A 27536-nucleotide genomic window follows, 5' to 3' on the forward strand; every position below is an offset into this window, starting at 1 on the left:
AATCAAGCTCGTTAGCATGGGTGGGCAAGTCAGCCTATAAATTCAGCCGTTTCAAGTGCATTAATCAATGTTTCGCTAATTGGGCATCTGGGGTAACATCTCATAAGCCAGCCGGAGACAAGGACTCGCTGCCCACCCGCCCGTCGGCACTCTCTTCCCCGGCCATCGTGATTTGATCCTTTGATTCCCAAATCTTTATCTTGGCCCTTAAATTATCAGCGGAGTGGCTGTTGCTAGGCTGAGCCTGCCAAGCGAAACTCAAAATCGGGGCGAATCAGGCTTGCGTTTGCTTTTAATCCTCAGGGCTCAAGCGGGGATACTCACACCGAGCTAGTTCCCATCCAGCACTGACTCTGTTAGCTGCACGCTAGAGCTACAAAGACACAAGGGCGGCGCGTTTAGCACCGAGGGAGTTTCGTGAGGCGCGGATGGCTAAAATCCCCCGGGTGCTGCCCTGGCTCAAGGTGGAAGTGTCTCTTTGCACCTGCGGGAGCGAGATGTCAGGCGGACGGCCTCGCGAAGCCTGACGTGATGCCCGCGCGGAGGTGCAGCAGTGACAGCAAGGGGTAACAAACGTCTTTGCGGAGCAGCACCGACGCCGTGTTTTGGCGTCGTGGGACCAGAGGCCGCCCTGGGGCGGTACGTACGTACCCTCTCTTCCTCGCTATGCAGCCACACCACCCACGGACCTCTTTGACCACCACGCGAGCGAGGAGCTGCAAGAGGAAAGGCGGGGGATCGCTGCGGGGCCGATGGTTCTGCAGCCACCAGCCTCAGCGTGACCATTTTCATCGCCAGGAGGTAAATTCTAAGGCTCTTCCTAGGGAAGGCCGCATGAACTAAAACCGCGCGCGAAGGAGGTTGTTGGGAAAAGCCAAGTGGATGGAGGCAAAGGTTTGGAGTCGATGTGGAGCTTTGCAATTCGCCCCGTGCCCAGCTGTCTCCCACGGACCATTCCTGCCCTCCGCCGGCGAGCAGGTGGCTGAAAGGGAGCCCTTGAATATCCAGGGTAGCAAAACGACTCCTGCCAGGGAGGGACCTACCAGGCAAGCCAGGACGTCGGCTGCTATCAACATGTAGAAGACGTTATTCCAGCCCGTGGGGGAGATGAGCCCTGCGAGCAGCGGACCTAGTGCGGCACCTGTGAGGGCGCACGAGGCACGTTAGGAGATTCTCTGTGCACGGGGGGGGAGAGGGTCAGGACCCCTCAGCACCGCAGCACTGGGGGAAATCAGCGCTTGGCATCCCCCAGCTGTACGGACCTATGGATCCTGTGCCGTCAATGATGGCTGTGACAGTAGAAAGGGCTTTGGCGTTTCCTTTGAGAGACTCGTGGGTTCCCTGTACGGATAGGGGAGCAAAACATAAGGAGGAAAAGCGGCTGCGGGGTCCACAGCTGGCAAGTCCTAGCCTGAGGCCGCTCACATCCCGGGCGGCAATTTCCATGCATCGGACCCAGCCGTGGACTGGAAGACCAAACTCGGACACTGCCTGCAGCTAAGCCACAGCAAAACCGGGATCGCCAACGGCGTGCAGCAATCCCAGGTGATCTCCCAGCAAATTTTGCCACTCTGATTGTGCTTAGAGGAGGATGCAGCGGGGCCGAAGCAGAGTCACACGGCCAAGGTGAAAAAGCAATAGGAAGAAAAGCCGTGTTTGAGGGAGGGTGCGGACCACAGCACGGGGTGTGACAGCCCTGCCCTTCTCCGCTGGCCCTCAGAGGCATTGGAAAACAAAGCCAAAATGTAAAAATCCCAGCAAACATCCCTCTGGGAAAGAGGGAGCAGCCTTTGGGTGCACAAAGGCAATGTGGCAGGCTCTTACCAAATCTGCCGAAACCGCTGTCGTGATGAGAGCGTAGGGCCCATTAACCAGAGCGCCGCAGACGATCAGCATCGCTACGAGGAACAAGACGGCCGAAGAGGTACCCGGGAAGAGATTAAATCTTTAAGTGCAGGGAGCAGCAGGACGTTGGGTCCATCGTCCCTGGCCCGTGTGCGGACATCACTGTCCGCGCATCCGTCCCCTGCCCATCTCCATTTTCCCCCGGAGATCCCACCCAGCAGGCAGCCAACGCTCATCCAGCACCACCCTCACCCAAATCCCGGACCGGGAGCCCGGCTCAAGAGGAGAAATAAAGGCAGGTGAGTCCGCAGCATCACCCATCGCCCCTTCGGTGATGGGAGCCGGCTGTGCCGAGTTGCTCCTTACCTATTGATGTGCCAATGCCGTTCTGGCCAACGTGGTTATACAGGAACAGCTGGAAAAGAGACACGAGATGAACCAGTTACAGCTATTCCAGCTGTTTTCCCAAGCATTTTCCTTGCAGCAGCACCCCAGGGACAGGACAGAGAAGGTGGGGACCTGAATTATCGCCGGTGCCAAGCTTTGCAGACCCCCCCCTTCTACGCAGCACTTGAAGAGGAGAGCACCAGCCGGGATGGGGAGCCAAGTGCGCCCTTGGCTCCGTGTCCCGCTATCTGCCTGCCAGATGAAATACCTGGCAGCTGGCAAACAGAGGTGCTGTTGCGATTTATGGCCCGGCGAGGCCCGCCTGCCTCCCCGCCGGCTGAAGCCAGACGGTAATTTGCCCCACCGGCGCTATCAGGGGACACGGATGTGATGCGGCCTCTCCGCTTTTCAGTGCATGCCAGCTTCTTTGGAGGGGAGAGGCTCGCGACCCAGAGCTCAGCCAGGCTTGGATTACAGCTAATTAGCCACGTTTTTGCGGCAGCAAAGCCAAACGAGCTCCGTGCAGGTGCTCGGGAAGGACGTCCCGGCCAAGCGCCAGCAGAGCGTGAGGGGGCTTTCGGGATGCAAAGCAAAGAGATGAAAGCTGGACAGGCTCAGTGGGACCCCCAAGGCTTTATGACAGAACGGGGTTATGGCAGGAGGGAGGAAAAAACTGCCCCTAAAGGGGTTTTTTGAGCTGTCAATGACTACACAATCCCTTCCCAGCCCCCAGATCTGGACATCCACACCAGGAACATCTGGGCACGTGGATCAATCCCAGCTCTCGTCTCAGCTGAGCGCATGACCAGCTCATCCCAGGTGCTTGGGAAGAGGAAGGCGGCCGTGACTCAAAGAAGCCGGAGGAGAGGAAACCCTCGTGACTGGGTTTTTTTTCCCCATGTGACAACGCACCACGGGAGCAGCGACGACCAGCATCACGCAGCACGTGGTGGCTCTGCCGCCGGTGTAGTCGGAGATGAGGCCAGCAAAGATCCCCCCTGCAAGAAGGAGTCGCAGGTATTGGTCACGTCGCCCCAGCAGCAAAGCTTCTTCTTGGATTAACCCAAAATCCAACGGGATGCTGCACTGTGATGCTCTTTCATCCCCCATCTTTTCAGCGAGATGCCCCCAAGGTTAAATATAGTAATATCGGAGTGAAGAGCTTTGATTTATCCACACCGCTTTCCCCCTGCATTTGGTTTCCCTACACCTGCATGCAGTTCTGGTCCCTTCCACGCTTGCAAAATGTATTATTTATCTAAGAAAAAGGAGAACCTGAGCAAGCGAGACCCATGGAAAGGTGTCGCGATGGTCACCTGGCTGGAAAAGTAAAAGCGAGGGGTGTTTGCTGCCTGCTGAGTGCTACAGCTGCCGAATAATAATAATATGGCTGTCATCGTTGCAGTGCTCCAGGGAAAGAGATGGTGTTACCGGCAAAGAGCTCTCGTAGAGAGGACTTTCCATCAAGGCCAGGATTGCCCCCCAAATCATCCCCGATCCACCCCCTCTGCCCGGGTACGTGACAAACCTAAAATGCCCCCAACGTCAAAGAGGGTTGACAGGTCCCCAGCTTCCTTGGCACCGAAATGAGCTGCGAGGGAGAGGAGAGGGGTGAGGAGATGCTCCCCTTGCCAGGCTCGCTCCCGCCTCACCGTCCCCAAAAACTCACCGACATTCACGATATAGAGGGGCAGCCAGTAGAGAAAAGTGTAGCTCACCAGCTTGGCAAAGAGCAGGCAAAGGGAGAACTCCACCACGCCCTGGGAGGAGAGGAGAAGGCATCAGAGGAGCCTCCTTCTCCCAACCTCCTCCGGATGGTGGGGTTTTTACCCCAGTTTTTTGCCCTGTGGGCACCCCATCAATGGGGTGAGCTGCCCTGGCTTTGCTCTTTCCTCCATCCCCATCATGACGCAAGGGGCATCCCGCGACTCACGGGTATCCGGAGCGCCCCGAGGAAGCTGATGGCTTTGGGCTCCTCGACTGGCTCCTTGGGGCTGTCGGAGCGATCCACGCTGCTCTGGCCTGAGATGCTCAGTGGCCCCTCGTTGGAGGGGACTGCTTCGGGATCCTTCTCGTTGGAGGTCACCCCTCCAGCGTCCTCCTCATCAGAGGCCATCTGAAAGCGAGCCAAAGGCAGGAGATGTGGCTCTGGTTGCTGGAAGGGGCTGAAACATCAGATTTGCTGCCAGGATGCGACCCACAGGATGCTCACACAGGAACAGCAACGAGCATCCTCTGTGGTAACTGAACATGGCTCTAATTTCTGACGTTACGACCTGACGCCCCGGTTGTTTCGCTGTAAACTGAGCGACCACCCAGCCCAGGACAAGCCCGTTGGGAATCGATGCGACTCACATGATGCAGAGGTGGACTGCAGCCGACGTCCTCGGGATCTGCAGGGAGACAGGAGATCCCGTGAGAGCCTGGACCAGCCCCGCTCTGCCTGCTCTCCCCCCAGCATCTCAGGGGAGAAACGTGGGGCTGGAGCCCCCCCCAGGGCTGGGCTGTGTCTCTGGGTGCCCGCTTCCCAGCAGCCAAAAACCCTGGTAAAATCCCAAAGGGCTTCCCAAATATTTCCTAGAAAGACGGGCTGAGCCTGCCTGGGTGACCCTGAAGGACGCTGAGCATCCCTGTGGTGGTCAGGTCCACATCCCTGCTTGCCACAAGCTGGAAATAAGTATTTGGAGTTGCTAAAAATGCTTGGAGACAGCTAAGGAGGAAAAATTGTGGTCCCGTTGATCGTGGTGTTATGCCCAGGCGTCTGCTGCAGCCCGGATCATGCCACTCACACTCCACGAGGAAGAAGAAGCAGATGATGCCCATGGCGGCGATGACGATGCCGGGCACGATGAAGGACAGGCCCCAGGCGGAGGAAACCCAGACGCCGGCGATGAGCGACCCTAAGATGTTGCCGACGGAGGTATGCGAGTTCCAGATGCCCATGATCAAACCTCTCCTGGCGGGGACAGAGCCGGGGTCGGCATCGCCGGGGCCACAACAGGGACCAAGACCCCTGGGGTGGGACGCGCCGGAGGAACACTCACTTTCCCTTCCCGAACCAGTTCCCGATGCACGCCACGACGGAGGGCCAGCCGGTCGTCTGTACCAGCCCGTTGCAGACCTGGCGAGAGATAGGCAGCGTGAGGCGGCGGCACCCGGCGAGTGCCGATTTGATCCATGGAGTGCAGCCCCTGCGCTGTTTTGGGGAGCCGGGCTCAAAAATAGCCACCGCCATCCCAAAGCTGTCGAGAAAACACTCGGTTCAGGGATTTTTTTTTTTCCTGCTGGGGCAATCCCGGAGCCGTTTGCGTTGTTCCCGTGGCTAAATCGGGAGCGGCTGGTGTTGCCAAACCAGCCGCCTGCCCTGCTCAGCAAGACGGGCGCGCCCGGTGGTTTCGGTGCCCACGCCACATGCGACCGGATTTTGCGGGAAGTGGAAATGCCCGGTGTTCTCCCGCTTGGAAACTGGGCCACCCCAATCCCCAAAAGCCACCGAAAAAACCGGGATGAGGCCGCAGTGGTAAAATCTAGAGCCTGGGCATCCTCCAGCGCGGACGCACCTGCATGATGATGAAGTACCAGAGGACGTGGATGTTCCAGAAGTAGCCGAGGCCAAAGAGCGCAGTGAAGAGCCCGCTCACCACCATCCCCCCTGACAGGTAGTAGCGCAGGGGGAGGCGCTCCCCAAAAATGCCGCTGCAGAGAGAGGGAAGAGCGCGGACAAGGAGCTGTCAGGGGTGATGGCGCCGATGGGTGTTATCGCACCGAGCCGGTGCCCGAATCCCGAGCGGATCCCAGCGCTCGGCTTCTTTCCCGTTAGCACAACCCCATCCCAATGGAAACCAGTTTCCTGGCGGACTGGTGCAAACTGGTGTGCGGAGCAAAAGGGGTGCAAGGGACCTGGGTACCTGATAAACATCCCGATGGCGTAGGCCACCAGGAAGGCATTATCCAGCGCCCCAAAAAGCTCCTTGTAGTTGTCCCCATCTGGAAAAGAAACATCAGGGCCGCGTCAGCCTGGCCCCTGTCTTATTTTCCCTCCCCGTGGCCGCTGGCTCGTCCTCGTCCCCCGTCCCCAAAACCCTCCTCCCTGGGGTGGGGGTTCTTGGAGCGTGGCCGGGTGCCATCGGCCCCGATTTTGCCACCCGCTGCTGCCCTTTGGCCCCGGGGGCACAGGGCAGATGCATGCTGCTTAATTACCTCTGGGTGCCTAACGAGCAGCCAGAACCTCCAGCTGCGACCGGGCTTAGGGCACGGCGGGGGAAACCCGCCTCGGCTGCTGGTTTTGGGGGTGACTGGGGGGGTGCTCAGCCTTACCGAAGGGTGCCCAGCTGCACCACGTGCTGCTGTTGGAGTTGTTGCGGGGGTTCGGGCCCAAGGCCGTGCAGTTGGGGTGCAGCTGGCTCTGCGGGGAGAGAGAAGGGGTGAATTGGGGCTGCCGGGGGACCCCCTGCCCCTCCGCCCGCGCTTGGGGCGAGGTTGGAGCTAACCTTGACGATGCTGATGGGTTTTCGGGAGAGGTGGTAGCTGGTGTAGCAGAGGAAGGTCAGCACCAGCGTCAGGCCCCGATACCTGCAGGATAAAGTGAGCGAAGGGGTCAGGGATGGGGACGGGGACAGGGATGGGGACAGGGATGGGTGGCCTGTCACCATCCCAGCTGGCAAAGCCCCACGTGGTGGTGATGTCTCGGACATCTCCGGCCTCGGCGTTAGCCAGGCTCTTCTTCCCCTCCTCTAAAATTCATGCTTTTTGGAGAAAAATATTAGTTAAGGGGGACAAGAGCCACTACTCAGCCAGGTTAAATCTGTGTGCAATGCGAATTTTGGGCGCGCGAGCAGCCCCAGCGCTATTTAACCTGCAGGGTCTTTGAAACACGGGGCAACGAGGGAAAAAAAAACCACAAAAGCGGGTCATTTCTGCTTGTTTCCCTGGCAAAATATCCCCTCGGCACCAAACGGGGACAGTTCTGCCGGATCGGTGAGCTGAACCGGCTCAGCCATGCTGGTAGGGAGGTGACCAGCCCCCTCCGCCCCCCCCCCCCCCCCCCCCAAAAAAAAAAAAGCTGAGGTTGCAGCTTAAAAAGATTAGCCAAGGGTTTCCCCTTCCTCCAGCTGCCATCCCTGCAAACCGCAGGGTGAGCAAGGGCCTTCCTGGTGTCACGGGTGGAAACAGGGCGCAAGCCGGCGGCTGATTCATCGTCACCCCCAGCATCAATTATAGATGAGCTGGGAAAAAAAAAAATCGGGGGGGGGGGGGTGGGGGTGGTGTCCCGAGCAATGCCTGCTCCGCTTCCTCCACTGAATAGCGACTTTATCCCTTCTGTTCAAATTAAATGCAGGAAAATGGGGGGAAATAGGGAAAAAAAATGGGGTCTGCTGCTCCAGGATGAAGCCTGGAGAATCCCAAATGGGCTCCAGCACTCTCCAGAGAGGGGTGAGCACCCCGAGGGGCCCCATCCTGCACTGAAGGGGACTTGCAGAGGGTTTTAACGCGGCGCGGAGGATGCGACGGGCCGGGGCACCGAGAAGCGTCACAGGGTTGCTCCAGGAGTCATTTTGGGTTTTATTTCTCCAAAACAACGACTTTTTTTTTTTTTTTTAATTTTAGCCCATCCTGCTCTTCTTCGCAGTTTCACTTCTTCACGAAACTGCAGTGATTACAGGCACCCTGCAACTCCATGGCAGCTCTCTGCTCCAGGGTGCCGGCTCCGAGACCGTACCACGGCTGCAAAATTGCTGGTTTCCACCCCCAAAAAAATAAATAACACCCTCCCCCCCCCCCCCCCAAAAAAAATCACCACTGATGACTGCGGGGCTGATCCAAGGGGACCAAAAGGCTGTGGCGAGGAAGGGGAAGAGAAGTTTCAGACGCGGTACCCGACTCCCCCGGATGCTTGTGGGGTTTGTTTTTTTTTTTTTTTCTCCCACGTGTTCTGGCAAGGAAAAATTGCAGCTGAGGGAAAAGCACCAGGGTTGTTTGGCAACAGGCTTTAAAAAAAAAAAAAAGAAAGAAACAGGCAGCGGGCTCGTCACCTTGCCAAAAGGGAGGGAAACCGGTGGGATTGCGGTGTTGGCCGCATTCCACCAAATTTTGAGGGCCTGGCACACGTGGAGGGACAGCGCGAGGCTCGCCGGGCGCTGCCGCCCACCCCGGGGTGCCCCCGCGCCCCCCTGCCCAGTGCCAGGGTGCCTGAGCCGGGCTCGCTGCCTGCCGGCCCGGGCCGAGGCCAGTTCCTGGCTTATGCCAAAAGCCCCGGGCTCGGTGCGGTGGCTGCGCCGGAGCTGCTTGCACGTGGACCCGGTGCCCGAGGGGCGATGCCAGCCTTCGGGCGAGCAACCCCCAGCCCAGGGCTGGTCCCCAGCGCCGGTCCCTGGGCAAGTGACCTCCAGGCCAGTGCTGGTGCCCAGGCAAGTGACCTCCAGGCCAGGGCCAGTCCCCATCCTGGTGCCGGTCCCTGGTCCAAAGCTGGTCCCCTGGTCCGGCACCGGTCCCCATCCCAGTGCTGGTTCCCAGGTGAGTGACCCTGGGCAAGTGACCGCCGGACCGCTGCTGGTCCCTGGGCAAGTGACCCCCAGTCTGGGGCTGGTCCCTGCTCCAGCACCGGTCCCCAGCCTGGTGCCGGTCCCTGGGTGAGTGACCCCTGGACCAGTGCTGGTCCCCAGGCAAGTGACCCCCAGTCTGAGGCCAGTTCCCAGCCCGGTCCCAGTCCCTGGGCAAGTGACCCCCAGTCCAGCATTGGTCCCTGGGCAAGTGACCCCTGGTCCAGGGCTGGTTGCCATCTCAGTGCTGGTCCCCGGGCAAGTGACCCCTGGTCCAGGGCCAGTTGCCATCCCAGTGCTGGTCCCCGGTCCAAGGCCGGTCCCCTGGTCCAGCACTGGTGCCCAGCCTGGTGCCGGTCCCTGGGCAAGTGACACCTGGACCAGTGCTGGTCCCCGGGCAAGTGACCCCTGGTCCGGAGCCAGTTGCCATCCTGGTGCCGGTCCCCTATCCAAGGCCAGTCCCCTGGTCCGGCACCGGTCCCTATCCCAGTGCTGGTCCCCGGGCAAGTGACCCCTGCTCCAGCGCCGGTCCCCAGCCCAGTGCCGGTCCCTGGGCGAGTGACCCCCGGACCAGTGTTGGTCGCCGGGCGAGTGACCCCCTGTCCGGTGCTGGTTCCCAGCCCGGTCCCAGTCCCCGGGCGAGTGACCCCCAGTCCAGGGCCAGTCCCTAACCCAGTGCCGGTCCCCGGGCGAGTGACCCCCGGTCCAGGGCCGGTCCCCATCCCGGCGCCGGTCCCTGCTCCAGCACCGGTCCCCAGCCCGGTGCCGGTCCCCGGGCGAGTGACCCTGCTCCAGGGCCAGTCGCCATCCCGGTGCCGTGCCCAGTCCGGCCCCGGTCCCCCCCGCCCCCGCTCACCGGCTGTCCCGGGGGAGGCTGCGGAGCAGGCGGACGCCGGGGGCCAGCGCTGCCCTCATGGCGGGCGGCGGCGGAGCGACCGGTCCCCCCCCCGCCGCCCCTTTTCACCGCCCCGCGGGGCCGCCCCGCCCCGCCCCGCCCCGGCCCCCGCCCCGCTCCGCCAGCGCGCAGCTTCCCCCGGCCCCCGGCTCCGGGCGAAGGGAAAAACCGACCCGAGCCCCGGCTGGAAGGGGGAGAAGCAAAATCGGGCACCGGCGCGGGGGGAGAGCACCCACGGGGGCCGCACCCGCCCCCTCCGTGCAGCTCCGGGATTTTCCCCGGGCGCTGCTTTTCCAGCGGAAAATGCCGGGTTTAACTTTTCCGCTCGCTTTTCCGTCGCCACCACCCCCGCCCCAAAAGGGCTGTGGGGCCCTGATTTCAGCTGAGCCAGCCCAGCCCTGCTTTTGGGGTCACTGGCGGGGATGTGGGGAGAGCGCCTGCTCCCCTCTCCCGCAGGTTTCACCCCAGAAATCCCCCCGCCGCAGTCAGAATCCCACGTCGGCTGGGGACGGAGCCGAGCATGGGGCAGATTGGGGGGTGAAGGAGCAGCAATGGCTTTATTTAACCTTCATTCCTTCGACTAAACCCCGAAACACCCCATGGCCCTTGGTGGGGGGCTGCTCAGAGAGGTGGAAACGGGGTCCCCAGGGCATGAGCGAGGGTTCGGGGACCTGCCAAGGAAATGCTTGCCCTCAGCCGCCCTGGCACAACACCCTGAAATCGGTTTAAGAAAAAAAAAAAAAACAAAAAAAAACCCAAACCAAACCCCCACATTTGCAGCTTTAAGCCCTTTGCTTCCCCAGCCCCAACGCATGCAAAAAAAACCTCCCCGGCCGGATTCTGCCCTTTACAAATCCACCTCAACACCCCTGATTAGGTGCGCGGCGTCTTCCCCTGACGCAAACGGCGGTTAATAAATAGCACCGGCCGCCACGGATAAGTCAGTGAATGATTCTCCAGCGGAAGCGGGGAACGGAGGAGCATCCCCGGCCACGGCTCAGCGCCTCCGCGCTACCTCTGGACCCGGGTCACGGGTTTGCTTGGCGCCCGGCGGGATGGTAACGGAGCGTGCCGGGAGGGGGGAAATGAAATTATCCGGTGGGGAGTGGGGAAGCAGGGCCCGGCGTGCTCGGTCGCCTGTCCTTCCTGCCGCGGTTAATATTGGAGAGGTGGCGGGAGGGGGGCCAGTAAGCTGTAAATATTAATGACGGGGTATGGTGCAACCTCCGCGCAGGAACGCATTACTCTCCGGTGTCATTTTTGATAAAAACGATCTCGCTCCAGCAACACCTGCCCCAGCGCCGCAGCAGCACAAGCAAAGAGATTAAACAAGAGGGGTTTTTTCCCTAAGGAAAAAAAAAAAAAAAAAAAAGCTCCTTTCCAGAGCAAAATAGAGGGTGTTGGAGCGCAAGTTGGGCATGCAGCTGGGGGGATGTTGGTGTTGGAGAGGTCTTCACCCGGAAGAAAGTGAAGGAGCAGTAAATACCTGGCTCTGGACCGTGCCCCGAGCGGCAGGGGCTGGCGGGAGCCCCGGGGAAAGGGAGAGAAGGGAGCAGGAAGGAAGCGGTCAGAAACCCTCCCCGATATTGACCCCACGTACCTTGTTTCTCCTCGTTTCATGCTCCCAATGAGACAAACAACCCTCGAAACCAGTTTATTGCACAGCCCAACGCCAATATTCAAGTGCCTGCCTAGAAACCAGCCCTGCAGAGCCATGGGCTCCTTCGCACCCGCCCATCGCCCCGCGCTCCTGCTCCGGCCGACCACGAACACGGAGCAAAACGGGAGAGGTGCAGCTTAAACCTGGGCACAGGGAGTAGGAGAGCAAAGGCGCCGTGGTGGATGGAGTCAAGGGACAGGCAGGAGCAGGCAGGACAGGGCACAGCCCTGCTCTCTACTTACAACAGTCGCTGAAATACAGGGGGAGGCGGACGCCCCCGTCACAGATGCTTCCCCGAGCGAGCGTAGAGAGCGGCCAGGTCTCGGAGCGGCAGCCTCGCCGAGTGGCTCCGGTCCGTGGGGTCGCAGGATGAGACGACGGACTGCAGAGCCTGGCTGTAGGCTGAGTGGGGAGGGGGCAGAGAAGCGGCGTTAAGAGACGGGAGTTTCACTTGGGAGCCCCGAAACTGGGCTCGGCTTCAGCCTTTTACCGTAAAGCAGAGAGAGAAGAACTGGTTTTTAAGATAAATAACTGTTTTTTAAGATAAATAACTATAAATCACTGGTTTTTAAGATAAATCAACGTGCCTGTAGTTTTCCACATGCTGGTTTGCATGCTCTGCACGCTCCCGAGTACGAAGCGGCATGCGAGCCAAAGCAGGAAAGACAAAGATTTTTTTTTCATAAGGTCCCAATTTCTCAATTTCCGCCCCCCCCCCCCCCCCCCCCCCCGCCCCAGAAGACGACTCCCAGCTGCTCAGCCAGGTATTTTTCCAAGCTGTACTCAAGATCAGAGCACTCTCCAGCACCTAACGAAGACAATTTCCGCCACCTCCTTGCACCCTCCCAAAGAAGATTCAGCGTTTAAGGCAAAGAGGTCGGGTTGGAAACAAGCAGCAGAGCACCTGACTTGCCCTCTCTGGAAGACATTTGTAGGAGCATCTCTACACAGCAGCCCACGGAAACGCCTCGCCACCTTCGCTTTCTCCCCGTCTAATCGGGGATCCAGGCCTAGGCGCCTCCTCTCCAGAAGCAGCGGCTCCTACCTTTGTGGTTTTTGTAGAAGATGCAGTTGTTGGCGCAGGTATCCGGGTGGGAGTCCCAGAAATCAGACCCGCAGGAGCACAGCGGGGGCAAGTCGATTTTATATAGTTTTATCTTTTCCCTCATCTGGGCTCTTAGAGCTTCGACGTACCTGCAAGGGAGAAAAATATTCAACCTTTGCCAGGAACGCCTGGCTCCGCACAAGGAGAGGGGATCAGGCCATACCTCACGTACTCCTTATTTCGCTGCTGTTTTTCCTTAACTTTCTTCACCTTCCTCTCCTCCAGTTTAAGCTGGGCCAGGGTTTCACAGGCTCCCTCTCCTGGGGAGGGTTCTTGCTGCTCAGCCATCATCCGCATCCTCTGCTCTTCCACCCGGCGCTGGTTCTCCTTCTTGCTCTTAATCCTGCAGGCACATGCACACTTAGACAAGGAGCTTCCCCATCCCAACCTCCATTCCCCGCCGGCCCCTGGTTATAAGACCAGGGCAGGGAGATCTGGATGCTGCTGCCTGCCGCTTTCGCCCAAAACTCTGCCCACGGCAGGTAAAAGTAACCCTGTGTGAACTGCGGCATCGACTTTCTAACAGCTTTAAATATAAACCGCGTCAAAAACGCTTTCCGAGCCTCCTTTCTTTCCCCCATATGGAAATACCAGGCTATGAATGCTCTCCTGCCTCCTCGTTTTCTCCCCATTGTGGCCTTCTCCTTCCAGCTCCCTCCTGCAGCACGTTCACACGTTCCTGTTGGCAAGTGCCACCCGCAGTTCCCCGAAAGAGCTGCTCCTCCGTCCTTCCGAAGCTGAGAGCGGTGCCTGGGCTCTTTGAGATCCACCAGAACGGGCCAACAGCTCAGCTTCCCCGCTTCGGATTTCTTCCGATTACGGGGCAGCTTGGATCCTCCTGCAAGCCATCCTCGTGGCTTCCAGGATGGGGAGCATAACAGAAGAGCACTGGGTACAGTGGAGAAGCTCCAAGGATCCCACACCTCCTCCCAAATAGGCTTTAAGAGGCATTTTTAACCAAATCTTCCCCTATTTCCTCCATCTCCCTCGCACCTACGCGGCACGCCAAGCCCTTTCAGTGGAATCTGGGTTGCATAAGTCACACCAAACGCAAAGCACGTTCCCTCGACAAGCAGCAATTACGAAGCACAAAGACTTTAAACTGAAGCATCTGTCATTTTATTCCCGCTGATGAGTACCAAATGCAATAACATGTTACGGGCTGATCACTGCCAAAAGGCATTCAAAAAAAAAAAAAAAAAAAAAAAAAAGAAAAAATCAAGGCTGGGTAGAAGCCAGGAGGAGAAAGCGTAATCAAAGGAGACATTGCGGATGTTATTCCATTTGGGGGGTCAAATCTTTACAAGAAGAAGGAAAGTGCTGAAGCCAAACTCCTCTAAGTCAAGTTATAAACTCCAAAATGTTTTTTAAATGAAGTGGTAACAGAGCCTTAACTAACCCACCATAAATCTTCTGCTACAGGAACTAAGGCCAAGGCCAGCTTCAGGCTTTACACTAAGTAATTACAAAACCAGCTCTTTCCTGCATACACCCCGAGCCGCTTGCAGCTCCAGCAGCACCCCTGCAACGGGGAAAAATGAAAATAAAATAAAATAAAAAAATATCACACTAACTGGGAAGTTCCCTGGTGTCTCACCAGCACTTGCAGGGCAAGAAAAGGTCTCCCAAGCTCCCCGTTTGAAAGTCAGGAATGTGGCCGGAGGAGCGTTTCTTTAGCCTGGCAATTCCTCTCCGAAAAGCGACTGTGAAAATCCTGCCCTCGGGTGCCTGCACTGCTCCCACGCAGCCTGCCCGCTGCTGAGCCGGCATTAGAGACCGAGATGATCAGCGTTACCTCATTTTATTTCAGAGCAAGGCAGAGCCAAAAAAAAAAAATAATAATCTAGAGTCTCTTTCCTATTTTGGTGTGAATTTGCAGAGCTCCTCCTTAACAAACCCCTTAAAAGGGAGAAGATGACTAAACCACCAAAACAAGCACCGATACTTTTATACAGATACCGAGTTTTCAACTCCAGAGCAAACGCTGGGAAATCTTTTTATTACACTATATACATTTATAGCTGTGAGGGTGAAGGCTCTGATATTAAAACCCCCAGAGATAAGATCAGTTTAACAACAACGACGTCGACCTCACCCCCAAGTTTCTAAACGGACTGTAGCACAGGGTTTTGGGATCAGCTCCCAGGAGCGACGGTTTGGTGAGCTGCAACTCTCCCAGCCTGATGTTTCGGCTCCCAACTCCTACCCAAGCTCCACGGGGACTCAAAAGTAGAGACAGAGAAGCGCTGAGAAGTAGACAGAGAAGCGCTGAGCACTTCTGAAGGGCTCGACGTGGCCCAAGGGTCTCTCTTGGGGGGTTGGTCGAATGAATCCCACCCCGGGGTTCACAGATCGGGCACTAAAATAAAGCCAGGAGATGTGTCAGGCTTTACAACTGGCATTCGTATTGCGGAGCTTCTTTCAACACGCTCCCTGATTTTTAAGAAGTTGATAAAGCAGCCTTTTTAATTGATCAGGGGCAGCTTGTGGCCAAGGAGGCAGGATGCTACCCCTCATGTGGGGTGTTCTGGGTTTTTTTTTCTTCCACATCAAGCTGCAGAGTCTTCTCAAAGCCTCTGCATTTGGGCTGCAGAAATGCTTTCCAAAATGCTGTTGCCTGGTTCACGCCAGACAAGCCCACAAAACCCGTCCAGCCTTAAGAAGGGCCCTGCCTGCGACGAAGGAGCTGACCCCGAGAGGCTGGCGCTCACCCAGCCACGTACTCACTCGGCGATTCTCTTCTGCCTCTCCTTCTGCCTCTGCTGCTCCTTCACTTGCTCTCGCTCGATATTCATGACGAGGCGCCTGTATCTCAGGTACTCGTTCTGACGCTGCGGGAAAGAAGAGGCACCTTTTGAGAAGGGCATCTCGGGGCGGGCTGGCATCGACATCAAGCGATATCAGCGCTCAGCTTGATTTCTATCAGGACAGAAACCTCGCTCCTTCCCCAAGAGATCCTCAAATGTCTCCTACTGCATGTGCCCCAGCACCGAGAAGCTGGTGGTTAGAGAGGAGAGGAGGACCAGGACATCTCGGAGCTTTGGACCAGCACCCCTCGACTGAACCTTCCTACGGATGGAAGCTCTGCCAACCGGCAAATTCCTAAACTCTCACTTTCCTGGGGGTAAAAGAACTGGTTCCCGCTTCAGCCCACGTCACCAGAGCGCTACAAGCTACAGGCCAAGAATTTCAATCCACCTGGGGACTGGTGGTCCTCTGCAGGTCACTGGAAACCTGCATCTCCAAAAATAAAAAATACCCAAACAAAAACAAAACCCCATACAACACCAAGCTGGACTCACTACACGCAGGAGAACCACAGAGGTGGCAAAGTCATCGCCAAGACAAATCCAAGAGCCCTGCAGGGAACAAATCCCGTACGGGTACTGAGCACGCGAAGAGGTTTAATGTCTGGGCTTCCGCTTAACCCCACGGATGCAGCGAAGGTAGGGAAAGCTCCTGGCTAAAGCTCGCACCAAAAGTCCTGCCACCAGCACAGGAATCAGTCGGTACACAGCTCATTTGAGCTCCACGATGCCAGAAAATTTAAGGCGTGGATTTTTCCTCATCAACGCCAAGGGTTTTGAGCTGAGATTGTCCATCTCACCCAGCAGAGAGTGCCCCGCACAGCTGGAGATAAAGGAACAGGAAGGATCGCCAGGCTGAAAGGGGAGAAAGCTGGATGGGGGAAAAAAAAAAAAATAAAAAAAACCAAAAACACGTGGAAGAGAGTGCTGCAAAACCAGTTATCTCAGGGGGGATCAGAGCCAAGGAGATAAAAAGCAAGGGGCAGAGGAAACTGCTGGGGAAGGAGCAGCCTGACGGGCCCCAGCTGCTGTCACGCCATCTAAAAACCACAACTGGATTTTGGATCAGCTTGTCGGAAAAATGCACGTAAGGAACAAAAAAAAAAAAAGCAAAAAAAAAAAAACAATTCGTTCGAAGTCCTTTCGAGTTTTACACTGTAAGCTGCAAGAAAACCGACGACAAAAGAAGAGGGAAGCGTTCCTCTTCGTGTCAGAAGGAAGGAGGAAAATAAAAGTCACTTCATTTAGGCATCCAAGAGAAACATTATCTCTTTGCAGCGCTGGGATTAGCATGAGCCAAACCGGCCCGGACGTGGGCTGGTAAACCCTCGTCGCTAAATCAGACACTCGGCATCAGGCCTGTGGTCTGTGCTTGACAGCCACTGTCCTGATGCCTGTTAGGGGCTGATATGGTAGAAACCTTTATATTCCCAGCCTTACACCCAAACAAGATAAAGTGGGGGTTGGTTTTTGTTGTTTTCTGGGTTTTTTTTAAAGTATTTTTGGCAGCTTCTCTCTCTTCTCCCCATGCAACTACAGAAAGCGGCACCTTTGTTTTGCCAGGCAAAATGAAGGAAGCCCGTTTCTCCTCCAAGCCGTCAGGGTTATTCAGATCCCAGATTTTGCAGGAGGAGCACACAATGATTGCACTTATGGTCATGACAGACCTTAAAAAAAGAACCTGGCAGGTTTGCCCGAGGCCCGAGACACCAATGCTGAGAAACTTCTAAACCTAGCAGGTGCTTCATACATTAAGGCTGCTCTTGAGGCTTCTTATCTGAGCTAGCAGCATCCCCTACGCTCAATACCTTTCAGTCCTGAAACGGAGAGGAAACAATGAGGGCTTGGCTCCAGCGGACAAACCTGCTTCTTGGTTTCCTCTTGGTCTACGCCAGCCCAGAGCACGAGGGGAGCTCGGTAATCGGTGGGCAGCCTCTGGGGAGGCTCGGGCAAGCTCGAGTCCTTCACCGATCCCTCACAGAACTGGAAGATAACGTATGAGAGCAGCATCAGCATCTTCAGAGTCAAGTTTCTCATCTTCCCTCAACAAAATACTCCTCTACACGTGGTCCCTACAGTCCTCAACGGGGTAACCCACCTATGAGCTGCGCTGGTTTTCGGGGTACAGGTTGGCTACAGACAGGAGAGACGCGTGTGACATCTCCATGCAGGAGCCCGAGCACCAAAGCTTTGTCAAAACACTTCTAAAGATATCCTTGGAGGAGGCTTCTGGTTTAGCTTAAATACGGATTCACGCCTCGCCTCCCCAAATTTTCGTTCTGACCTTTGTGAGGCACAAGAAAAACAACAATAGTAAAAATAAGAAAAGCATCAGGGGAAATTCAACAGCCAACCTCCGGCGTAAACCTCCACCTTCTTCCCTCCACTCGCTATTTGTCAAGCCAGTATTTCTGCTCCTCGCTGGCCTAATCACCAGCTAAGGCTGGGCACAGGCTGCTACAGCCATAAAGTATTTGCTAACTACTCCAGGTAATCAGGGCGAAACATTTCCACATCTCAGATACTTAATGTAAGGCCTGCCCGAAGACAAAAGAGGAATCGATAAATACATCGGCTCAGTCCTCACAAGCAGATTCACGCTGCCTCCAAGGGAGGCGTTTCGGCAGCCCCGCAGCACAGGAATCATCGCAGCCAGCTCCGACACAAAGCTTTTTTTTTTCCCCCCTCCCTTTTCTAGGAGGTTTCCAGCTGATTTGATGCACCAGCCGCAGCTCTTCCACCCCGCTGCTGCCTCCAAGCAGGGCAGCCGGGCCAGAGGCAGCTGCAGAGCCTGCCCGCCGCAGTTTGGAGTTTGGTTAAGCGTAGGATGCGATCGCACACTCAGTTTCGGATTTCCGCTGAGCGCCGGCCAAATGGCATCACGAGGCAGGCACAAACAAAACCCCTTTTGAAGCCACAGCTGTAAGATGAAAGCAGTGAAACAGACGCCACCAATCTCACTTTGCTTTGACGCTGCTCTCGAGCCTGTTTTGACAACAGTAGGCTTAAGAGTTAACGAGGCCTGAGGGAGCAACTGGTCTACTACAACAGCAGCCTCACGGCCTCTGCCGAAATAAACCCGGATCCAACGATTCGAACCTCTTAAGACCGACTGGCCCAGCCCCGCACGAGTCTTACTTTTTCAAATTCGATTTTGATGTAGAAGTCATCGTCTCGCTCAGCTTGACACGGGGCTGCTCCCTGATGCTGCAGTTCAGCTGGAAGATCGTGACGCCCCGCCAGAAGCAGTTCCTCGCTCTCATCATCCGCGGGCACCGTGGCTGGCTGGCAAGACTCTGGTTTCTGGAGGAGAGGGGTGTAAATATGAAATTCAAATGCGCCTGCTTTGGTGCCGAGGGCAAACTCCACGTCCTCGTGCGCGGGTTAGAAGCGGCTTTAACCCGAGGGCACTTGTTCTGTAGAGTCAGTTGAGATCTGGCAAGCAGCAACACAATGTGTTCAAGCATCGCCGCAGGGCACGAGAGCCAGAAAATCTGAATTTAGCAGGGTGACTAGCAACTCGGTTCTCACCAACTGCAGAAACAGAGGGACAGACGCGTGCGGGGCGAAGGAAAGACAAGGAAAAGACCTCTCCAGGCGCCGTTTTGTAACTGCAAGGAGTTGGGGGGTGGTGGGATCTCTGGAGCGCCGCTTGAGTACGCAGCGTACTCCTTCAGATGGTAAGTGGGCAGGCTCCCCGGTGGCAATTAACAATATTTTGAGAGGCAGCAGATTGTTTCCTACAAACTAAAAAATCAAAATGCCAGAAGCAAGCTTGGAGCCAGGAATTTTTTTTTCTTTTTTTTTTTTTCCCCTGCCTTGCTGTCCCTTCAGCATGCCAGGAAGGGAAGAGTAGGACCGCTGACAGAGGGAGAGGGTGGATCAACAGGAGGAGAGCAGGTCAGGCCAGGGATCCCTCAAGATGGCTCTGCTGCAATACAGGAAGGACGGAGGATAGCCTGGAGTTAGTCTGAACATGAAATTATTTGATAGGCCCAGGAATTACTCTATCAACCCTGTTATGACAGAAACACAACATGGAAGAGCTGCTCCGGCGAGGACAAGGGAATAGAGAGGAACGGTTATTGCTTTGTAACGATGCTCTGAAGGCCTGAAGGTAGAAGGAAATGAAACTGTGGAAAAAAAAAAACCCCAACTTTGGCAAATGATCAGTTGGGGAAAAGAATTTGGGTGCTGTCATGCAGCAGCCTACCAAACCCTAAAGGCAAAGAGGCTGAAGACTTTGTGAACAGGATCACCTGAAACACAGGACAGGTCATTTCCATGAATTACCATCTCAGTATGTGCTTGGAAGAGCAGGGAAGAAGCTCTTTGAATGTTTTTGACCTGAAAAGAAATAAATCTCTGGGAGAGAGGAAGCGCAATGATTTGGGGAACGTGGATTATTGATGGCAGGGAACACAACTCTTTAGAGGGAAGAAGGTGGGGAGGAAGCAGAAGAAAAATGCAGAAAACAGGACTGAAGGAGAAGCAACAGTTCCCTTAAACTGAGCAAACGCAAACTACCTGGCTAGAGTGGAAAGACAAGCAGTACAGTGCGAGACAACCCTGGCTAAGCCCCAAGCTCTTCTTGAGCCCGGAGCTCTTCTCGAGCACAGAGCAAGTGGAGCATGGGTCAGATTACTGAAGGAATCACGCAGGCGATGACACAAGCACACGGGGACAAAAAACCCAAAACAGGTGCCAGAAAGGCCAAAGCTCTAAGTAAAACAAGCCAGATCAAAGTAACAAGTCAGGCTTTAGTCAGCCTAAAGGACTGGCTGCTCAAGAAGGACGGCTATCAGAGGACACCAGGAGCAACAGGGTTTTATGCTTCTGGGCATTGGCGTTCAGCCAAAGGCTTGCTCTGAGCTAGCAGCAGCAGGAAGAAAAATCTTGGATTATTATTGGGAAGAAAAAGATTCTAACTAGAAGCTGAAGTTTTTAAGCAGGCGGGATCTGCCCTGGGTTACCGCCAGGAGTGGCAGACAAAGCTGCTAACAGCCCCAACCCCAGAAATCTGTGGAGGTCCTGATTATCAGAAAAGGGTGCAACGAGTGTCTGTCTGCATTTAAAGGGGGGGAAAAGGAAACGCTAAAGAGAAGATGTTAGCCTCAAGAGTTTAATTGCCTGACTTCTGGAAAAAACAAAAGGAAATCACCTTGCAAACTGCCTGTAAGCTGCTAGAAAACAAGATAAGCAGCAACCAGCATAAATTTGTCAAGAGCAAGTCATGTCTAGCTGGTTTGAATTTCTCCTACAATAGAAGAAAGAGGCCTCAGGCAAAGCGCAGCAGAAGACATCTCGGTTTTAGCTTAGCTTTTGGCATGGCCCAATTCCACACTTGAGTAAAGAAATACCTGTTAGATGAAACTATTATACGGGAGGTGTAACACTGATTAAAAACACTACCCAGTCTCAGTCGCAGGAGTTCTCTGCACAAAAACAGAGTAAGAACTAGGTGGGCTCTGCTTGATAATTTCATTATCAGCCTGGATAATGGAAGAAAGCAGCATCTTGATTACATTTACCCACCCCACCAAGCCACGTGAAGTTGCAGAAGTACTTGAGAACAGGTTAAAGAGGCCTGGGTTCAAACCAAAGAAACCAGCTGGAATAGAGGGCACAAGGAAATTCAAGGAGGACAAAAGCAAAGGGCAAGGCGATGCACCGTGGCAGCAACTGCCAGGGTGGTTAAGTTCACAGCAACCTTTTGCATCTGAAGAGAAGGGAATAAGCTGCTGTCCTGCCTAGCTGTGAACGGGGCAAACCTTTATACAGGGAGAAAGAGAGAGTCAGGTTAATATTAGAGCTTTTTTTTTTTTCTCTACTATCTTGGAGTAATAAAACAGAGTAATGCAATAAATCAATAAATTCCTCCCGGTATAAATTGCCTACAGAAGCTGTTAAATCCTCCTTGCCAGAGGTTTGAAGAGAGCGCAGATTAACTGTAGCTGCAGTCAGGTTCAGGTGGGAGGACGCCCAGGATCCCTCCCAGCCGTGTTTCTCACCGCTGTGACTCACCACGGGACTCCCACGCATCCCGCTCCCTCTCTTCTGTAACCCTCTGGCTCGCACGGGCAGCGACTCTAATATTCGTGCGAGGGTTTAGTGCTGCTAATAGCCAAGTAATGAATCACTCCCTCTTGCCGAGCAGCCTGAATGCACCGGGGACTTCAACAGAAGGTATGTTTACTGTCCGAAACAGATAAAGAGGTTTTCGAGCCCATAATTAGTTTCTGCAACTCTTCTTCACAAAGCTGACTCCCTTGAACAGAAATCCAAACAGTACACGGAGGAGGAAGAGCTGGACCGGCCCTTACATAAAAGCTATTTTCTCAATAACAGCCAGCCAAGATCTATTTCACCTTTGATGAACCCGAGAAAGAGATGGGAATGAAGAATTGCAAGACGGGCAGGAAACTGGCTCCGGAGGAGGCAATAAGACAAACTACCAGGTTGGGTTGCTGCTGGTATTCTCCAGGATGGACAAAGTATGTGAGCTTAAGAAAGGTCTTGGCATAAGAAGCAGGATAATTGCCGTGACACAAAGCCGCTCTTGACAACAGGAGTGACAAAAGCAGGGTGAAATTCAACAGAACAAAAGGTGAGGCGCTGGAGACTGACCTCTTTACGTGGCTCCTATGCACTGCTTCGAGGAAAGCAGAGGCATGCCAACAATTCTCTACCAGAAGCCAGCCCTGGGTGAGGAAAACCCTCCAGCTGTGCCACCCACACAAAACAAGGGATTCGTGCAAGGGGAAGAGTTGTTGAGGTTTGCTGAAGAAATAAAGGCACCTAAGGGAAGGGCTGATCATCGCATTCCTCCCAGACACCCAGATCACAATCTCAGCCTTTAAAAAAAAAAAATCTATTTTGAATTCTTGTTTCCTAGTTTATCTCTCCTTAGGCTCTGCAGAGACGTTCTCACCCACTTTATCCTGCTGTCTTCTCTGAAAGGCAGCAAGAACAGAGCCTTTGGGCCACCAAAGTCCACGGGCTAATCATCGGATGATGGGTGACAAAAGCCCAGTTCATTTCACTTCTGCTGGAGAAACTCACTGAACTGTGCTAGTTAGAGTAGTTAGATTTGCTAGTTAGGTCCAGACCTTCCACAGTTTGCAAGGTAATTCCTCTTACCCTACCTCAGGCTCCCCTCGCTCACCTCTTGCCTCCAGATGCCGCCGGGGAGTTCGGGGGGGCCCGCTCCTTGGGGCATGGTTTTGCAGGACGCCAGCCTGCGCCGAACTTGCTGGACGGTTTTGCTAAGCTGCCGTTAAGAGGGAAGGTAAAGAAAAGACAAAACAAGAGGTCACTGGCTGCTTTCCATGAGAGCTACGCCAAGAAGTTTAGCTGCACGGGAGAGATTGCCTAACGTACCCTGCTCCAACCAAGGTGCTTTATCGAGGGAGCGGAACAAAACACAAAATTAGCTTCACAAATAGGTATAAGGTAACCTGCAACCCAAGGTGTCTTTCAGAGCTGCTCCACTGCACCACATTCCTGATCCAGGCAAGGGAAAGGACTTGGTTACAGCTCATCAGCTCCCAAATCGCTTTGCTGAGATGCCAGAAGTCCCAAATCCCCGATTGTCCTGCCCAGTGTCTGGCCAGAAGTGATCCTCCACCCGGAGGGAAGCGGTGCTTCAGCTGGAATAACTCCAGCTCCTAGGCAAACACACCTGCTTCCTAAAAGGCCAAATGCAGCATAAGCATCACTATTTAAAAAAAAAAAAAAAAAAAGCTTAAAACGGTCCCTAAGGCAGGTTTTCCCAGATTTCACGATCCTGTACTCTGGGTCTGGAGGAGACAAGCTGCAATGAGGTGGCACCACCTAGTGCCACCTCTCCGACATGACACGCCTGCACGGCAACACGTCCCTGCGTGCGGAGGGAAAATTCACTGTATCTGCAAGCAGCGGGACAAATACAACAGCAGCATCCTCCAGGAAGACACCTACTATCAGTTTGGAGGCTCTGATAAGAGCTGTGGAGGAGTACCACAGTACACAGTAAACCTGAGTGAAAACGTAAGCCAATGTTTCATTCAGTATATAAAAAAAAAAATTATGGATGCGTTGTAAAAGAGGGTAGAAAGATAAATATTGCCTTGTCCTCCATTTCAAACCATGAGCAACCAGCACGACGAAGCGGGGATGAAAAATGCAGGAGGGGAACCGCTCACCTCGGCGGCTTGCTGCTGGAACCTCTCACTTTGCATCCCGTGCTGCTGTGCCGGGACAGCGTGAGCACCGGGACCGCAGATGGCGGGCGCGGGGTGGCTCCGAAACAGGCACGTGTTCTTCCTGGGGGTCAAGCGCAGCGCGGAGTCTGAGTACTGCACGGCGATGCAGCTCTCCCTCTCTGCCTGCCGGGAACGCAGAACCCAGAGTTTAAAAGCCACGTGCAAATCTCTAACCATCACACAGCAGGACATCCCCCGTGTTGCGCGGGAGCTGCTGGCTCAGTTTGGTGGCATTTCTTGGGATGGACATCTTTGCTCTCCGCGCTGAGAAGGGCACAAAGAGCCATCAGGCTCTCAGGGGCTGAAGGCACCCGCGGGCTTTCAGTTTGGAGCAGCGCTAGCAGAGTTATGTGAGGATGTCCCCGCTCAACCATGCCTCCCGAGCCCTGGAAACAGCCCAAACGCCCCAGGGGTGGCCAAAACCGTTGGCATTTCTGCGCGTTCCCTTCTTGCTCCACAGTCAGTTTCTGGCAAGTCTTCCTGGCAGGTTGTTTAAAAGTAGAAAGGATTAAATATATTCACAGGATAATCTAAAACAAGCCTGCGGGGGAAATGGGAATGCGGAGACAGCGTGAAAGTGTTGCCTGCGAACTATTTGACTGCCCTGGAAAAGGGACAGCAGAAACGAGCTGCTTTGTTTAAAACTCGACCAGGAGACATGCCCATCATTCACAACTCTGGCCTGGCTATTTTTTAACTCCATACAATTCTGCACGGCGCACCGGGACTCTGTTCTCCAGCTGCCCGAGAAAGCCAGCGACCTTTCCGCAGGGAGGCAAAGGGCTTAAAGCACCTTCAGCGCGGGAGCAAGCCAAGGTGTCATGCTGACCTCACTCGAGAGGACACCGTTTGTGGCCACAGGGTCTGCCATGACGACGAGTTTCCTCATTTTTTCTTGCTAACACCCTGACTTGAGGTCTAGCGGGTTTTTTTTCTTCCCCATTTAATCTGGTTTCCGAGGAGTTTCTCCTGCAAGACTCCTGGTGAGGCAGGGACAGAGATCTGCTTACCGCTTCGTAGGACTTCTGCAACTGCTGCTTTCGTCGCATCCTGACCTGCTGGTTCACCCTCTGCTTCACCTCTCCCTGGAAACGTCTCAGGCTGGCTGCCTTCTCCCGCTGCTGCTCCTTCAGCTCCTCCTCCACCTGAAATGCTGAAGCCTGCAAGAGGTAAAAGCAGATTTTACGCAAGTTTCGCTACATGGCAGCATTACAGTGGTATTCCATCTTCCCTTCCCACACCCGCATCTACGAGCCAGGCAAGCAGCACCCAGAGCAATCTTACCGATGTTTTGTTTCAAAATCTGTGCAATAACAGCTTGGACAACGCCTACCAAATTATTTTTGAGCTTGGATTGAATCTAGCTAGCCAGATATGGAGCGTGCACGCCTCTTCCTTTAACTCTCTGCAACGCACGCAGAAAGAAAAAAGAAGGCAGCCTCATACAGCAACTCCCAGCGCCCGCTCCCACAGAAGGACGCTCAAATATTCAAAGCCCGGATCCGAAAGGAACAGGCCAGCCTCTGATCCCAGTAACACTCTGCAAGGCTGGAAGCGCATCAGGGAAGCGGTTTACAGAGCACAGCGCAAGGCAGGGCTACCGCTCCGAGAATGCTTTTACCATCTGAAGTAAAAGATTAAAAGAAATTACCTAAAAAAAAAAAAAATCAGTTTTGTTTTGTTTTGTTTTTTTTTTTTAAAGGTTCTCACTTGAAGTCATGCCAAGCAATTCTGCTGATGCTACCATGGTTTAAAGAAAACGCATATTGCTCTCCTGGCTGTCACTGCAGCACGGCCTAACGCAAGAAAAATCAGCGAAGGGACGGAGGAAGGGGGCGAGTTTGAAAATCAACTCGGTAAACGCCGAGTCAGATGCTCCCTACATCCTGCTGCCTGCCAGGAACGTTACCAGCAGCAAAGCAAGGTCAGCGCAGGCAAAGAAAGAACGAAGACGGGGAGAAACCTGCACCGGTAACGGTGAAACCAAGCCAGAGCTACAGGAAACGGCACTGTCAACAGCTTACTCCGCTCCCCGTTGGCAACCTCATTAGCAATTCTGATGCAGGAGGCATTATTATATATTTTTAATATGATCTGCTGGCATATAAAAGTATATTAAATAAGCTCCAATAAGCCCGTGTGCCTTCATCCACACCTGAAGGCACCCAAAAGCTCCTGTGCTGGGGGGGGGGGAGGACCGGGAGCACCCAGGCCCCCAGAAGCAGTTGGGAGGAGTTCAGCTCCCCCAGAAGTTTCACAGTGCCGAGGTGGAAGTTATGTGGAATATGGAGATGATTCATTTCCATATATTATCTCAACCTTTCAGGATTTAAATTACAATATGGAAATAAATCATCTCAGAAGGGCAGGAGCTTCTGTAACATTTAGACATTAATTACAGGGGACTGAACTCATCATCCTATATTTAATGCACTTTTAGTCCTCTTATAATAACCCTCAAAGCAGAAATCCCCGAGATAAGCATCGATAAAGATTTCTTAAGTGTTTCTAATGGGGTACAGAGGAGATTGGCTCCAGACCCTGAAACATTCAACCTTTTTTTTTTTTTTTTTTTTAAAAATCAGCAATGCGGAATAAAATCTCGGCTCCCCGACATCCTTTACGGATGAATGGGAAAGCAAAGAGCAGCATCGATATGGGGAGGGGGGGACCGGTCAGCCGGGTACAGCACGGGCACCTCAAATGCAAAGCTCCGGCGTGGAGTTCAAAACCCAGCACTGATAAACCAAGGAATATCCAAGAATACTGAGGAAAAAAAGCCTCACGGGGTGGGAGGGCACAAACCCGCTAAGTTTTAGCTGTGCTACCTACACTGGAAGGCAGCTTCTAGTAACAACATTGAAAATCTATAGATCCAGCTAAAATTAAAAGTGCAGCGTGTGCAGAATGAATAATTAAGTAATGAACAGCAGCTGATTAGAGCATTGGCTGGATTCCCCACCTGACTGATTTGGAAAGCGATGCGTTTCTCCTAAAAAAACCCAGCTTATTTGAGGGGAATCAGCTCGGGGCTCGTGTAAATGGGACGCCAGGCTACTTGGACACTACGGTGACTTTTGAGCCTACCAAAAACCGTTAAAATAAATTACTCTTTTCAGGAGCAGTGCTCCTGGCTGCCTGCAAACGGAGACAAAGCTCGTTTTTGCCTCCGATTGCCTCCGTGGGGTTTACTGGTGCAACTGGGGGGGTTGGAGATGGCTCTGGCAAGACCCGTAAGCCCGGACGGTGCCCGGGACCCCTGCGGTGGCACTCACGAAGGCCAGGCTTTCCTCCGGCTCCCCCGGGGCACTCTCCACCCAGACGCCCACGGGGACCACGCTCTGGTTCCTCTCAGCCAGCACCCGCCAGCTCTGCCGCGGGGGTCTCGCCTGACGCCCCACGGGCTGCTCCCCGGCCCCCTGGGGCTGCTCCTTCGAGGACGGCAGCATACCGGCACCGCGGCGGGTTCGGCCCTGGGAAAGGGGCAGAGGAGGTGAGCACCCCGACCTGCACCCACAGCCCCCCGCCCCATCTCCCACCCCCTGTGCCCACCTCCCCTCCCCACAGCGCACCCCACTGCTCCCCCCCACCCCACTGCTCCCCTCACGGCTGAGCACCCCCCCATCCCTACCAGCACCCCGCGCCCCCCGCACCCTCACTTCCCACACCCCCCCGGGCACCCCTTACGCTCCCCTCACGAGCGGGCACCCCCATACCCCCCCCACCCCAATCTCCTCACCCCTTGGGTGCCCCACAGCACCCCTGCACCTTCACCTTCCCACACACAACCCCCCCCACCCCCTGGGCACCCCCTGGGCCTCCGCCATCACCTACACCCCCTCCCCTGACCCCCCAAAAAGGCCCTGACACCCCCCAGGCCCCACCAACCGCCACTTCCGCCTCAACCGACGCTTTGAATCCGGGCGCCACTTCCGCCCGCCCGGCCCCGCCCACAGCCCCTCTGGGCCCGCCCACAGACCATCTAGCCCCGCCCACAGCCCCTCTGCCCCCGCCCACAGTCCCCATGACCCCGCCCACATCTCCGCCCCTCCAGC

General features: G+C 55.0%; 2 protein-coding genes across 2 annotated transcripts; both read right to left on the bottom strand.

Annotated features, from left to right (window-relative positions):
• Window positions 1-500: 500 nt before the first annotated feature.
• On the bottom strand, window positions 501-9686 carry SLC37A2 (solute carrier family 37 member 2). Its single transcript, XM_075723229.1, has 17 exons — window positions 9628-9686; window positions 6723-6804; window positions 6550-6637; window positions 6141-6219; window positions 5793-5928; window positions 5277-5353; window positions 5022-5188; window positions 4588-4625; window positions 4166-4348; window positions 3902-3992; window positions 3761-3823; window positions 3145-3230; window positions 2212-2260; window positions 1825-1898; window positions 1263-1341; window positions 1044-1141; window positions 501-716 (listed from the first exon to the last, which is right to left on the bottom strand). The coding sequence occupies exons 1-17, from the start codon at window positions 9684-9686 to the stop codon at window positions 501-503; spliced, it is 1665 nt and encodes a 554-aa protein (XP_075579344.1).
• Window positions 9687-11606: 1920 nt separating this feature from the next.
• On the bottom strand, window positions 11607-26930 carry CCDC15 (coiled-coil domain containing 15). Its single transcript, XM_075723352.1, has 11 exons — window positions 26757-26930; window positions 24492-24641; window positions 23422-23604; window positions 22404-22508; window positions 18851-18985; window positions 18377-18541; window positions 17102-17221; window positions 15159-15262; window positions 12595-12774; window positions 12372-12520; window positions 11607-11728 (listed from the first exon to the last, which is right to left on the bottom strand). Exons 1-11 carry the CDS (start codon window positions 26928-26930, stop codon window positions 11607-11609), a joined length of 1587 nt encoding a protein of 528 aa, XP_075579467.1.
• Between the last annotated feature and the right edge of the window lie 606 nt (window positions 26931-27536).

This window comes from Pelecanus crispus, chromosome 19, assembly GCF_030463565.1.
Source record: "Pelecanus crispus isolate bPelCri1 chromosome 19, bPelCri1.pri, whole genome shotgun sequence".
NCBI lineage: Eukaryota > Metazoa > Chordata > Aves > Pelecaniformes > Pelecanidae > Pelecanus > Pelecanus crispus.